This window comes from Anomalospiza imberbis, chromosome 5 (assembly GCF_031753505.1).
Source record: "Anomalospiza imberbis isolate Cuckoo-Finch-1a 21T00152 chromosome 5, ASM3175350v1, whole genome shotgun sequence".
In the NCBI taxonomy this organism is placed as follows: Eukaryota; Metazoa; Chordata; class Aves; order Passeriformes; family Viduidae; genus Anomalospiza; species Anomalospiza imberbis.
The window spans coordinates 43,733,961-43,746,547 of record NC_089685.1 but is presented as its reverse complement, the minus strand read 5'-3'; the positions used below and the strand labels follow the sequence as shown (position 1 = coordinate 43,746,547).

The 12,587-nt window shown below is 42.0% G+C and overlaps 1 protein-coding gene across 1 annotated transcript in view; it reads right to left on the bottom strand.

The window, feature by feature from the left end:
- Positions 1–2,381: 2,381 nt before the first annotated feature.
- The window catches only part of PLXNC1 (plexin C1), a 70,927-nt gene continuing 60,721 nt past the window's right edge, over positions 2,382–12,587 (bottom strand). Inside the window, exons 25-31 of the mRNA XM_068190388.1 lie at positions 12,262–12,293; positions 12,066–12,173; positions 10,014–10,177; positions 9,426–9,573; positions 7,448–7,588; positions 7,280–7,354; positions 2,382–5,636 (exon numbers count right to left, since the gene is read on the bottom strand). Of these exons, the coding sequence (XP_068046489.1) occupies positions 5,532–5,636; positions 7,280–7,354; positions 7,448–7,588; positions 9,426–9,573; positions 10,014–10,177; positions 12,066–12,173; positions 12,262–12,293 (773 nt within the window). The 3' untranslated portion in view covers positions 2,382–5,531. The remainder of the gene's footprint in view (positions 5,637–7,279; positions 7,355–7,447; positions 7,589–9,425; positions 9,574–10,013; positions 10,178–12,065; positions 12,174–12,261; positions 12,294–12,587) is intronic.

The following is a 12,587-nucleotide window of genomic DNA, read 5'->3' as shown; positions in this document are numbered from 1 at the left end:
TGAAGGGGGCTATAAAACTGAGAGGGACTTTTCCTATGTCTAGAGAGTGTCAGGACAAAGGGCAACAGTTTTAAACTGAAAAGAGCAGGTTTAGATATTAGGAAGAAATCCTTTACTTTGGAGGTGGTGAGGCACTGGAACAAGTTGTCCAGGGAAGTTGTGGATGCCCCTTTCCTGGAAGTGTTCAAGGCTTTGAGCAACATGTACTAGTGGAAGGTGTGCCTGCCCGTGGCAGGGGGATTGGAACCAGATGATCTTTGATCCCTTCCAACGCAAACCATTCTGTGATTGTGTGAACCATTGCCAAGACTCCTTCTTGGTGATGTTTGTTTTTCAGTATTTTTACAGAAAGTCAAAACATTAATCTCAGCACAAGAAACTTTGAAAATTGTTTTTCAAGGTTTGTGTTGTTTAAAATAAAACTGACTTTTAATATAAAAATTAAAACCAGTTTTTTATAAATCCTTTAATACTTACTTGATAATATCCTCTTACTCCTTCAATGCGAAAGTTAATGTATGCTACTTCTATTTGTTACCTTGACAATGTGCCTCTTGTATTTCTATAATGGGAATAGGCAATAATTGGATTTTTAAATATAATATAGCAGAGATTAGTATAACAAATTGCCTTCACATTATGTAAATGTAAGTCTGTGTTTATTCCTACTCTAATTTGTTACCTACAGCAAAAATATTTATTCTAGGATGAATATATTTTTTTTCAGTTTATTATCAGTCCAGTAAAAAAATTTGTGAAGGATCAATTATTTATCTAAATTTTTTTACCCAATAATCCAACAATGATGACATTACTGGAACTGGAGGAATTTTTTTAATCTAAGTTTTGTTTGTTTCTAATTGGTTTGTGGTTGTTGTTGTTTTCAAAATACTGCAACAAAAATATGGGACAGTGAGAACACACTGTGTAGGCTCTTGTAATAGGTTATTGAGTATTGCTGTTAGACTGTAGGAATAATGAAAGAATGACACTGGTGTTGACTCAACATTTCTCTCCAGAGACTGCAATTTTCATTTTCCATAGTGTGTAAGTATAAGGATTTGTCTTGGTTTCAGTCAGCACAGGGTTAATTTTTGCAGTAGCCAGGGAGGCTGTGGCTGGGGTTATTCTACACCACCTCATTTTCTGGGCTCAGGGTCAGGGGATCCTTTTGGGTCAGGTAGCATGCCAGGCTCCATGTAGTGAGCAACCATGTGTAAATCTGCCTCCCTTCTACCCTCTCTCATTAATATTGCTGCTGTTACCGATCATTTTCTTATCTCACTGCTGTCCAGTAAGTTGTTCTTATCTCACGATCTTTACCTTTTCTGCTTCCAGTTCTCCTCTCCATCCTGCTCCTGGGGAGGGGAGGTGAGGCAGCGGGACAGCAGAGCATGGTTTCCAGTGTGTCAGTGGGAGAACTGAATTAGGGAATACCATTCCTAAACCAGGGCTTTGCATTCTTGGGGGAATTTGTTAAACTTCTCTGAGGAAAACAGTGTAGCTCTTAGAAGTAACAGGAGCTATTTCTGCTGCCTCCTGCAGTATGAACTTGTACAAACTAACTCTGTGCCTGAGCCAGCTTTGCCAAATGGGATGGTCACCAGCATCTGCCAGCATGGAAGGGTTGCAAAGAGCAGCTGTCATCAGCTTCGTGTTTCTGTCCCCAGCTGCGGCTGTGTCAGCAAGGTGCTCTCTGATGTCAGGGGGCAGGGGAGATATACAAACCAGGTAAGACTTGGATGGCAGAAAAAGGATAATAGCAGGAAGAAGAATGATGGTCAGCACCTGGTCTGTGGGCTGCCTTTCCCAGTTGGTCTCAGGCTTTTTGTGTGAAAGCTTTTTTCCTGTCCCTTAAACACCTTCTTCTGAAAGGATTATTGGGTTATCATCCTTTTTAACATGTTTAATTTTTTAAAAGTATCATCGCCCTCAGAGCCTTCAAGTGGTGCAGTTGAAGTGAAAATCCTGAAGGCTGTGTTGTGTAGCAGGCACTGCACAATCAACCTGTCTCTGACCTCTTGCTGCTTCCCACACATGGGAAGGCAGCTGGGAATCCTCTGGCCCAGGGAATTCCCCTCCATTCAGACTCTGCAGGAGGTCACTGCTGAGCAGCTGCTGGAGTTTAGTCCAGTGCCTCCCCACCCCAGCATCATTAGAAGTTACATTGTACCTTCCTGTTCCTCTTCTTCCCAATTTCAGTGTGATGGAAGTGTGCTGTGCTGACTGCATGGGTCTGTCCTGCAGCCCTGCAGGGCTGGAGCTGCAGCACTGCTTCTCATCTGAAGCCACTCTGTCTTACACTCCATTCCTTGCATGCCCTTGCATTGTTACCAGTTGTGTTTGCTTTCTTGTAAAAATTTTAAAGTACACAATCAAACTAACCTTCAAATGCTTTTATTCTAGATAAACCCATACAAACACCAACATGTATTTGTGATTTGTACTTTTTTAACCATTCATTTTAAACAACAGATTAACTTCTGTACAACAGGAATTACTTTACACATTAGTAAGATTTGACTTCAAACTAGATGACTGCAAAATAATGCTCTGTAAGCTAGTGTTAGAAACACGCTGTTTGCCATAGCAGTTTGCCTGTAAACATGGGAAAGCAAGTTGAAGAGAAGTTCATTTTCATTTCTGAGGATGCAATTAGAACTGTTGTGTTGCCATAATACCCATAATAGTCAGAGGTGGTTCTTTTTCTCAGTGTAACGGTAATGGCAAATTGCAGATACTGAAGGTGTGCCAATGTTATCAGTGTGCTGACCCAAACCTACCAAAAGAGCCACAATCACTTAATTATACTTCACATCACTTAGTGAGATCCACTTGATGGGTTACAAAATCCCAGTATGACTTAAAAATGGTTTACTAACAGTGACGCTGTTTAGGAGGCTTGAATAAAAGGCAATAATCCTATTCCAGGCTGTAGGTAAAGCTACAGGGCCTGCTTCAACACATACTTAATCTCTAGAAATCATTAAAGCTATTGTAGCAAACAAGCAGTAGTACAAATACAGAATGGGACTGATTTTCATTTCCTCATCAATATAAACACATATAGTGAAGTTCACAGGATCAGACCCACGCAAACAGATTATATTTTACAGCTTTTTCAAGCAGAAATGTTGGAGTTGTTTTTTCTGCCTGTACAGAAGGTTACTGTTAAACAAAACTATCACAGTTCATTTGAATGCACTGCCAGCAAACACCTGAAGTAGAAGAGAACTAACTGGAAAGTGTAATCTGCTCCTGCCTCTCCTTCAGTATCAATTACTGTGCTTTTTCTATTTATTTGATGCTGCTTTAAAAGGTTAGATTAAGAACAATAAAAATCAAGCCCTTACGTGCAGGTATTCCAAGCTTAAGTGCTAGTCAAGCCACGGTCCACTCTTTTAGGACAGAGGGCAAAATAGGTTAGAGGTGGGTGGTTTTTTTCCCCATTAAAATTGAACTTATCAAAATACATTGTGCCAGACAGAAAACTGCTGAAAGTACTGCAACATTGTAGTGCAGTGTCCTGAACAAAGCCATACATTCCATCAAGTATAAAGTGTAAACTTAATAGCAAGTGTAAGACTTGAATTTTAAAAAAAAAAAAAAAAAAAACCCACAACAAAACCATCACAGTATGGGTTGGTTGGTGGCTGCCCTCTCTGGTATGCAAGAGAAGCAACTTGTGCTATCACATGGTAGGGAGGGGGCAGGCCAGCAGGACCGTGTTTTTGTGTTTGCTTTTCTCCACATTAACAGCCTGCCTTGCTTCTGCCACAGGGATTGTGCCTGGTGCCAGCTGCCTTTGTGACCAGAGCAGGCAGCATTACCGCGATGCCTGAGCTCTAGAGCACCTCCAACTCGGCACTGTGTGACCCTCTGCTGCCTGGAAACCCTGTGCAGCCAGCTCTGGCTGCTTACAGCCCCAGCACTGGCTTTCTCTACCAAACCTGGGCCATCTGTGCCACTCACAGCCCATGGCACCTTTCCCACTGCCAAAGCAGGTGACAGCTCTTCCCTCTCCCGTGAGCCACTGTGCTACACCACTCACCTCCAGGGCAGATCCCTCCAGAAATGTATGGAAATGTATCTCCTTGTCATGAATGCCTTACCTCAAATTTAAGGGCATGTGACAGCCTCAGAACGTGCCTCCTGTGACCGAAGCAGAGTCCAGGCTGACAAACAATTTCAGCTCTGCAGTAGAGGGTAGGGTTGTGCAGGTGTTGTAGCAGAGCCACAGCCACAGCCACAGCTGCTCCTCTGTGGCTTTGCTCAGAAGCCACTGCACCAGGCTTATCCCAGCAGCACAGCCATGCCCCTGCTTTTCAGCTGGGCCAACTTTACCCACCAATGCAAGTGTAATGGACACCCTCCTTCCAAAATGGCCAAGCCTCAAAAAACCCCAACCAGATTAAGGCAGACAGTTACCCCTCCCCAGCCCAATGCAAGCTTCTATCAGTGTCTCAAACACCAGTCTTCCTGTTCTTAAATATTATTAAACCAACCTTTGACCTGACCCCCCACATGCTGGCTTTAGGTCTGTGAGACCCTTGTACACAGATGGCAAGGCTGGCCAGGACTGTCAGCACTGATGCATGGGCTGATCATGCACCTGAGTACAGGTTTGTGCACCAAAGTGCAGCTCATCAGCTGCTTCAGCAAATCACAAGTGTCCTGATGCAGTGCAGTTTCAGCTGTGAAGGTGCTCACAAGTGTTTCACAGCTTATTTGAGGATGGAAAGGTCAAAAATGTAAACACAGACTGATGGTGGCTGAATGCCCTTCTCCAAAAGCCTCTCCTCACCTCTTCCCCTCAGTGGTTCGCTTCACTTTGGATATGGAATTTCTAACCTAACAAAGATAAGTTCTGCCATGTGGCATTTGGCCTTCCAACCTCAGACCCACTGTGTCTGCTAAACACATTTGTCCTGTCACTTTGGTGCCAGGTTGTTGTTGGGTTTTTTGATGTGTTTGGGGTTTTTTTTTGTGTTATTTTCTTTCTTTCCTTTTTTTTTTTTTGGTGTTTTTTTTTTCTGAACAGGAACTAGTGAACATTTGACTGGAAGGAAGGAAACTGCAGCTGACCCGTATTCTCACCCTCACAGTTTGCCAAGCTGCTGAAAGGATGTGGCGAAACATCAGCTTTTTCTCTTAAAAAAAAAAAGAGGTAAACAACTTGCAAGTTCACGTGGGCAACTCTGAACTTACAGTGTATTTTGCACATCTCCTATGACCTTATTTTAAAGTAAGCAAAAAGCTTACTAGACGATATTTTTGAACCAAAGGGTTATGTGTGCTCAAGTACCTAAAATGCTGACCCTACCAACATTAGGTTCACTTTCACATGCTCCTGTGTGAGTATGTAACCATGCCCACATTTCATTCCCAATCATAGATTACGTGGAATGGTCAGAGTGGAGAAGAGTGTCCAAACATTTCAAACCCTGTACATGAAGTCAGTCAAAACAGTTCTGGGAGCAGTAGCGCTAATATAAAATCCCCCACAGGGATGCTGTGAGTCAGTGCTCTGCTCAATACCATTTGCATTTTTTCTTTTCATCAAATAAGGCTTTTACTTGCTGGAGCTGTTTCTGGACTTCTTCAAACCCCCGTTCTCGCTCGAGTTTGCTGACAATCTGTTAACAATTAGCAAAAGAAAGAATAATTTTTTTAATGCTTATTTTACTTGCTGTTTTTTAAAGCCTGCTCTTCTGTACTCTAACAACTACTGACAGAAAAATGCATTGCGTGCCTGCCTATCTGTAAACATTCTTTTCCAACTTTAACACTTTATTTTGGTAGTTTTCCTTTCAAGTCATTCTGATCACAGGATTTGCAACACTTCCACAAAAGAATCACTGAGCCAAGCAAAAAAATCCAAAACAAAACCAACACATGCTCATCTCTCAGAGTGTGAGGCAAGGCCAGTGCTCCAGTTTTTACCCTACAGAAGATTTGCAAGTTATATTTTATTTCTCTTCCTCTGCCCTATAAGCTGAGGGCAATAAACTGCCTCTTTTCCTCTAACTCACCCACTTGGCTCTGGCCCAGGTGATAGAATGGAGCACAACTGCTGTCTGAAATCTCTGCTGGCAATGCTACACAGGGACAGGTCTCAGTAAACAATGACAGAGATTTAGCTGCTCCCAGTCAAAAGCCAGAGGGAAGTTTTCCTTCTAAGGATGGGCTATGTTTAGCCAGTATTAGCTTCAAAAAAGCAAAAATGGGCACTAAGACTAGAAAGTACACTGAATTCTCCTGTATAAATCATTTTAATGAGCTTAATAAAGGATGATGCCATTCTGAGTATCATCCCAAGCTTGTTTCAAGAGGCGAAGATTTGATGCTGAATCCAGGTAATTTGGGATGTTAGAGATCAGAAGTGGTGAGCCAGCTAACAGGTGACTGAGAGCTGGATGACTACAGGAAGTGCTGGTGCTGTGCTGCTGAGGATGAAAGAGAGAGAGGCCTGGTTGCTGGGAAACCCAGACAACCTGCTGGAAGCATAAGGAGGCCTTCAGGCAACACGCCCCAGCGGCTCTTATCTGAGTCCCTGCACAGGCACACACAGCCTCTGTTAAGGATGCTGAGCAAAATGGTGTGGAGAATCCTATCATGCAAAGTGGAGGACAGGGATTTTCTTAGAAAGCAGCTTAGAGGTAGCCTGTGACTAAGTACTTTCAGCTGAGAAAAGATTTCTTTTGTTAGTAATAGCAGGGACTGGAAACTACAGCTGCTTCTTTTTAAGAGAAAGACTATTAGAGGAGAGCATTAAGACAGTTATGATGGGAAAAGAGCAGACACCTCTTGCTTTCGGGCTGTATGCTCCACCAAGGTGTTTGCACTGCCTGTTAAATCCAGAACCCTGGTGCTACAGTCCAATCTGATTTCTGAACCTCCAAGGAAATGGAGCGCATGCACAGGAGTTGTGACAGGCAGTTGCAGAGACTCTGCAAACACGGTAAAACAAGAAGCCTCAGCTATATAGGAACTTCCTCAAAACTGCAGGGAAAATGTTATTGCTACTGTCTCTGTGCAATACAGCAGTGACAGTAAAGGTGCACTGACAAACCTTTGGCCTGTGGCCCCTCGAAGGGGTGGGGGCTCCAGCCGCCCTGGGGCTGCGCTGCTCCAGCCCCTCACAGCTCAGCAGCAGCCTCGGCTGCATTAAGGAGGGGCTGCCTTTGGAGTGGCACCCAGCATGTTGCACAGCAGCCTGGTCTTTGATTACTGTGTTACCCCACATTAAGGATTCAACTGAAATTGCAGATGTGCTTACCTCATCATAGTATTTCACTATGTATTTGTAGATTTCAAACAAGGCCACTTTCTCATTAAATTCATTTTCATGTTTCTAAAACAGACAACAGTTCTGGTCAGACACTTCTCCTTTAAAAATGACCAACTTAACATGAAAGCAAATGAAGTTGCTGCTTCTCAACCATACCTTAGATTCCTGAGCTAGAAATTCTTCAACCTCTGTAGTGGTCAATGGAGGCAGATCCCTGATGGCTTTGTAGTAGGCTTTCACCTCCTTCTTGTAGAGCGGAATGTCCTTAGCATAGAGAAGTTTATTTGTTGGTGCTTCCTTAAAAGAAAAAATTTGAAGCCTTTTAACTTTTCACAGCACAGATTTCCTAAGGTTCCACCTCCACACAGTTAATTGCATCTAATTGTGTCTGTGTGACTCATTTTTCCTTGCTCTGGCTATATGCAAGGAACCAAGATTATGAAACACAGATGCAAACCAGAGGCAGGACTTCACTAATAGTGTATTGTGTTTCATGACAATTGCCATGTAATTATTTCTATTGACATCAGGATTGATGACTTTTTGTCCCTCACACATATTTTTCTTTCTCACTTCCTCCTTACAGATCCCTAGACCTGAAAGACTATGAAAGCTGAACCAAAGGGTCTGAGGCCAAAACCCAATTGACATACAGGATTCAGCAGTACTGCTGAAAGGAAAGTTCCCTGGCAGTGACACACCAGAGAGTCTTGTTAGATGCTGTTCTGGCAGAGGCTCCCCTAAATCTCTTTCGTTCCTACTACTCCTTTCCCTCAGGGGTTTGAGAGCATGGAGAGCTGACTGCCAGACATGCACAGCCAAAGGGATTTTCTTCACCCCAGGACTTCAACAACCCAGATCAGCACTAACCTATCTGGGAGCTTTAGGCTCATTTGAGGAAATAAGTGCTGATGCTTGTGATAGGAGCCAAAGCCCACCTGGGAAAATGATTTTCAGAATGTAAAAGTGGGGGCTGGTAGTTTCCTGTTTAAGCTCTGGGCAATAAATGACATAACCATGTGTTATCTTGTCACCACTGCTTCCAATGTGTGATGAAGTAATTTAAATGTTTGTTTTCTAAATGGCTAAAAGATGTTTCAAGATAAAAGCCTAAAAATCATGCAAGTAAATACATTTTAGTACTAAAAGGTCACAAGATGTTTGCTGCATTGCAAACCTTTATCAGGTTTCAGCACTCCTTTTCAAATAGCTAACAGGAACTGTTGTTTCAACAATTCTGCACAGTGGATGTTAAGCACAGAAACTTAACAACCATGCTCATTTGCAGTTTTTCCATCAAGGAAGTGATGTGATTGGCTTTAATTTATGATACTTCACTCCTAAAGTAACATAAATAAGAACATTAATTGCTATTTACCTTTAACAGATGAGCAGTTGGATTAGATCACATAGGAAATTAGTCCATTTTTATATAAATTCTTTTAGGCTAAAAAGTTTCTAGCCTGTTTTTCTTGGTAGTATGAGCCTGAACAAAAGCTTCCTGCTTTGGTCCAAAGAAAAGGAAAATACCCTGGGGAAAAATTAAGTAATTTTGATCCCCAGAGTTCTGGACACTATACTAAAGAGTTTTTGAATGTAAGATTCCTGAATTTGTTGCTCCAGCAAATAATTTTGCATATAAAAAGGGAGCAGCTAATATATGTGAAAGGAACTGTTTCAAACTTCAGAGGTCTTTCAGTATTCTTACAGCTTCCACTAGCTTCTCGTGTGTGTTTTCTGCACACTGGTGTGTGGCAGACAAAATCTGGACTACTTCTTAAATAATGTTGATACTTTTAAGGCCTTTATTTAAAACTACATTAAAACGTCATTAGAACTTTACAATTTCCATCTTCTGCCACCTATTGTGTAAATACACTGTGCAGAACTGAACTGCAGAGAAAACAAGCAGTAGTTAATTATAAATAAGGCATTCTTATAGCTATATCTGTCTACTGGTGAATTCTTCAGTCTCAGGAGACAGAGGAACAAGGAATGGAAACTCAGCTTAATTAGGCCCCTGACAATTCTGCCCCCAGTATCAGCAGATTCAGGATTTCATCATCTTAATCATTATACAGTTGAAAAAGACATTGGTTGAGAAAGTAGTAGAAGACTGGAGGGGCAGCATTACCTTCCCCAGTGTCTGTTCTGCGAGAGAAAAGGCATCCATGAAGGCTTGTGCGATTACAGACAAACAGCCATCTATGTGTGAAGTCTTCTTAATATCAAAGACAAACTGGGGATTCTTCAGTATGTTCACCCAGAAGCGAAGAGGAAGACTAGACGGGAGAAAGAACAAACATCTTTAAAGTCAACCACTCAAATAGCACAACTGCTTTAAAATGGTCCTTAATCGCAACTGCACTCACGGAACAAAGCACATTCCTGGCTGCTTTTTCACGCTAAAAAAGGGGTCAGGGAACAAAGGCTACAGAACAAACACATCTGTCAGGCACCCAGCTTCAAATAATGCTCCCAATCTGTAGCTACTTCTTTCAGAGTGTGAAGTCGGTGTGCAGACTGCACAGACCTGGAAGCTCTGGTGGTTTGTGTTGTATTAAATCAATACACTAAAGTTGCTGTTATCCACAAAGCCAAACCACATCTTATTCCCAGATATGCCAAAATCGTATTCTTCTGATCACACCTGACGCATTTCATTTTTGCAACTACATTTTCAGAAAGCACACACACCCCTGCATATATCCCGTGGGCATACCTGTTGGTTTTCCATATGTGGACCACATCAGGATCAGTAATTTTTTTGCTCTCAGCCTGGGCATCCAAAAAGTCAAAAAAGTACTTGATGGCAACAGGTGCTTTGTTGTTGGGTAAACTCCAAATGCTCCTGAAGAGCTTTTCAACAACTGAATGAATTGCCACCTGAAAAGCAACAAAGTTAATATTTTGTTATTATTACACAAGCAAAGAATAGGATGTTTTACCTCAGAGAGCTGTGTGTGCCCCAAGAAAACCACACACAGAAATTACAAAATGCTTGTGGCAAACATCAAGGCCATAGGTTATTGGCAAACAAGACAACAACAGAAATGAAACTACAATACATCACAAGCAGCTCCTTCCATATGTCACCTGTCCTGTTGCTCTGCTTACAAGGAAAATCATTATGAACTCTGTGATAAATCACAGGTGGGAAGAACACTTGGGCTAATAAAGATAACATCAACTCTTGGGATACTGTTGCCACTGTTGCTAAAAGCATTTGGAATTTGTAACCGGAGTTAAGAGGGAGGTGAGAAAAAAGCAGTTTAGCCAGTTTCCTAGGGCACTGGTCTTCCAGGTGCCATCTGTGACACATGCTCACCACGTGCTCATCAACACTTCACAGCCAAGTGGCTCTGGCACTTGATCTAATTCTAGGATAACAGCTTTGGGTGCTATAAGACACTAATATTAGAGAGAAGAACTGAAAACTGGGTATTTCTGATACATAAGTGAAGATATTTGTCTCACTAAAGGAAGGTTTTGGTTGCTGATGGACTCACTGACATAATCACAGAGTATTTATAAGTAGAGGCAAACAAAGCAAAACAGTGTTTTGTGCTTTATTTCTTCACATCTGTTCTGAAGCTCAGTTCAGCCCAATCTTCTCTTGACAAAAAGGATTTAATCATATCCCAGGGCCTTGATGAATACTGGCCAGTTCATTTCATGTGGTAAACTCTGTGATTGTGTCTGTGTGCATGTATGGGAGAGAGGGGAGCAGAGAGAGAGATGGTGAGATGAAATTTCCTTTAGTGCACAGCCTATCATGAGAGGAATTTCACAGAAAAGAATATCACAGCTCTGTTGTTCAGGGCAGCGTCCTACTTTGGAGAAGGAGATGATTCATTTAAAGCCTTTTAAAAGGCCTGTTTCTAAAAAGCCTGATCTCTTCTTCTGTACCTCAGTCCTCCACCATAAGACATTACTGCTTTACTCCAACATTTCCTGAGGGCTCATGTTAGTTTTCACAGGTAATGAGAAATGACCAGTCTTCACTCTCACTTTGGGGACTGTCCCAAATTACTTCAGATGCTACCAACAACCTAATTAAATAATGATTGATAGATTTTTAAATGCAAGAAGCCTATACCCATCATCCCTTCAGGCCTGTTGCACAGCTCAGTGTTGTGCACCCATTAATATCTTATGCAATATGCTGTTGCAGAGAGTTTTCTAACCATTTTGAGTAAGTCAGAAACAAGATGACGTTACTGGAGGGAGTGAGCCGGACTTATTCCCAAGCAATGCACATTGTCTAAATTAGGTACTTGTATTATAAATCCTAAGGACCTTGCTTTTAAAATTAATCTAGTTATGTTGAATGCCTAATCTGAAACCGTAACAGATTATTTCATTCTGTGGGCAGTATCTTGTGAAACTCAGGCTTCAGAAGTCCCCTCTAAACTGGGCAAACTCTAGAGCAGAGTGAGGAGATTGTTGATTGAAAGCTGTCATTCTCACTCTGTGGAAATCTGTGGTAAGACTCACTTTTTTCTTTAACCTGAGAAGAAGGTTGTACTTACTAAGGAGGTACTATGTGTAATCAGACAATTTTAGAACTCTAGTATTAGAAAAACTGAAATGTGTCTGTCTTTGCAAATGGTCATACTCCATAGTTAGCACAGTGATTTTTATATGCTACCTTTTCGTTTAACATTTGATTTACCATAGGAAATCTGTACTACTTCTGTGTTTCATTTGTGTTTATGCCAAACTATCCAAGCCAACATCAGCCCTCCCCCAAAATAAAGCCTTTGCAGTTTACCTTGGTTGACAGAAGTTTTGTGAGATACATTTCTTTCACTTTGAATTTTTGCTTTCCTTTGTGACCTCCTCCCTTCACATCTTTGTTTGCTTCCGAGTCTGGTAAAATCTGTGACGAAGAGATTAGAGAGATTACACAGATCCAGATACAGCTCAGTATTAAATCTACCACTTAGCAGTGGAATGATTCAACTCACCAAATGGCAGTGTTCATCTGAGTAGTCCACATCTAAACAACAAGAGCAGAGAGCCATTAATGAAACACACAGCTACAAGCTTGTGAGTTCTGCTGGGTTCTGGGCCGTGCAGCAGGGTGCATCCAAGATGCCAAGCAAGCAGAGTCAGTGTCATCCTTTCCTGCCTGCAGTGTGGGGGAAGCCTCTGAAAAATGCACAGGTGCTGTGCACCTCCCTCGTGCCAACCTGTAGCTCAGACCACTAAGCTGCAGCATCCTATCTGCTGCTGGGGTAAGCTGGCAGCAAACACAGCTCCTCTGAAAGGAGGACAAGATGAGATGATTGCA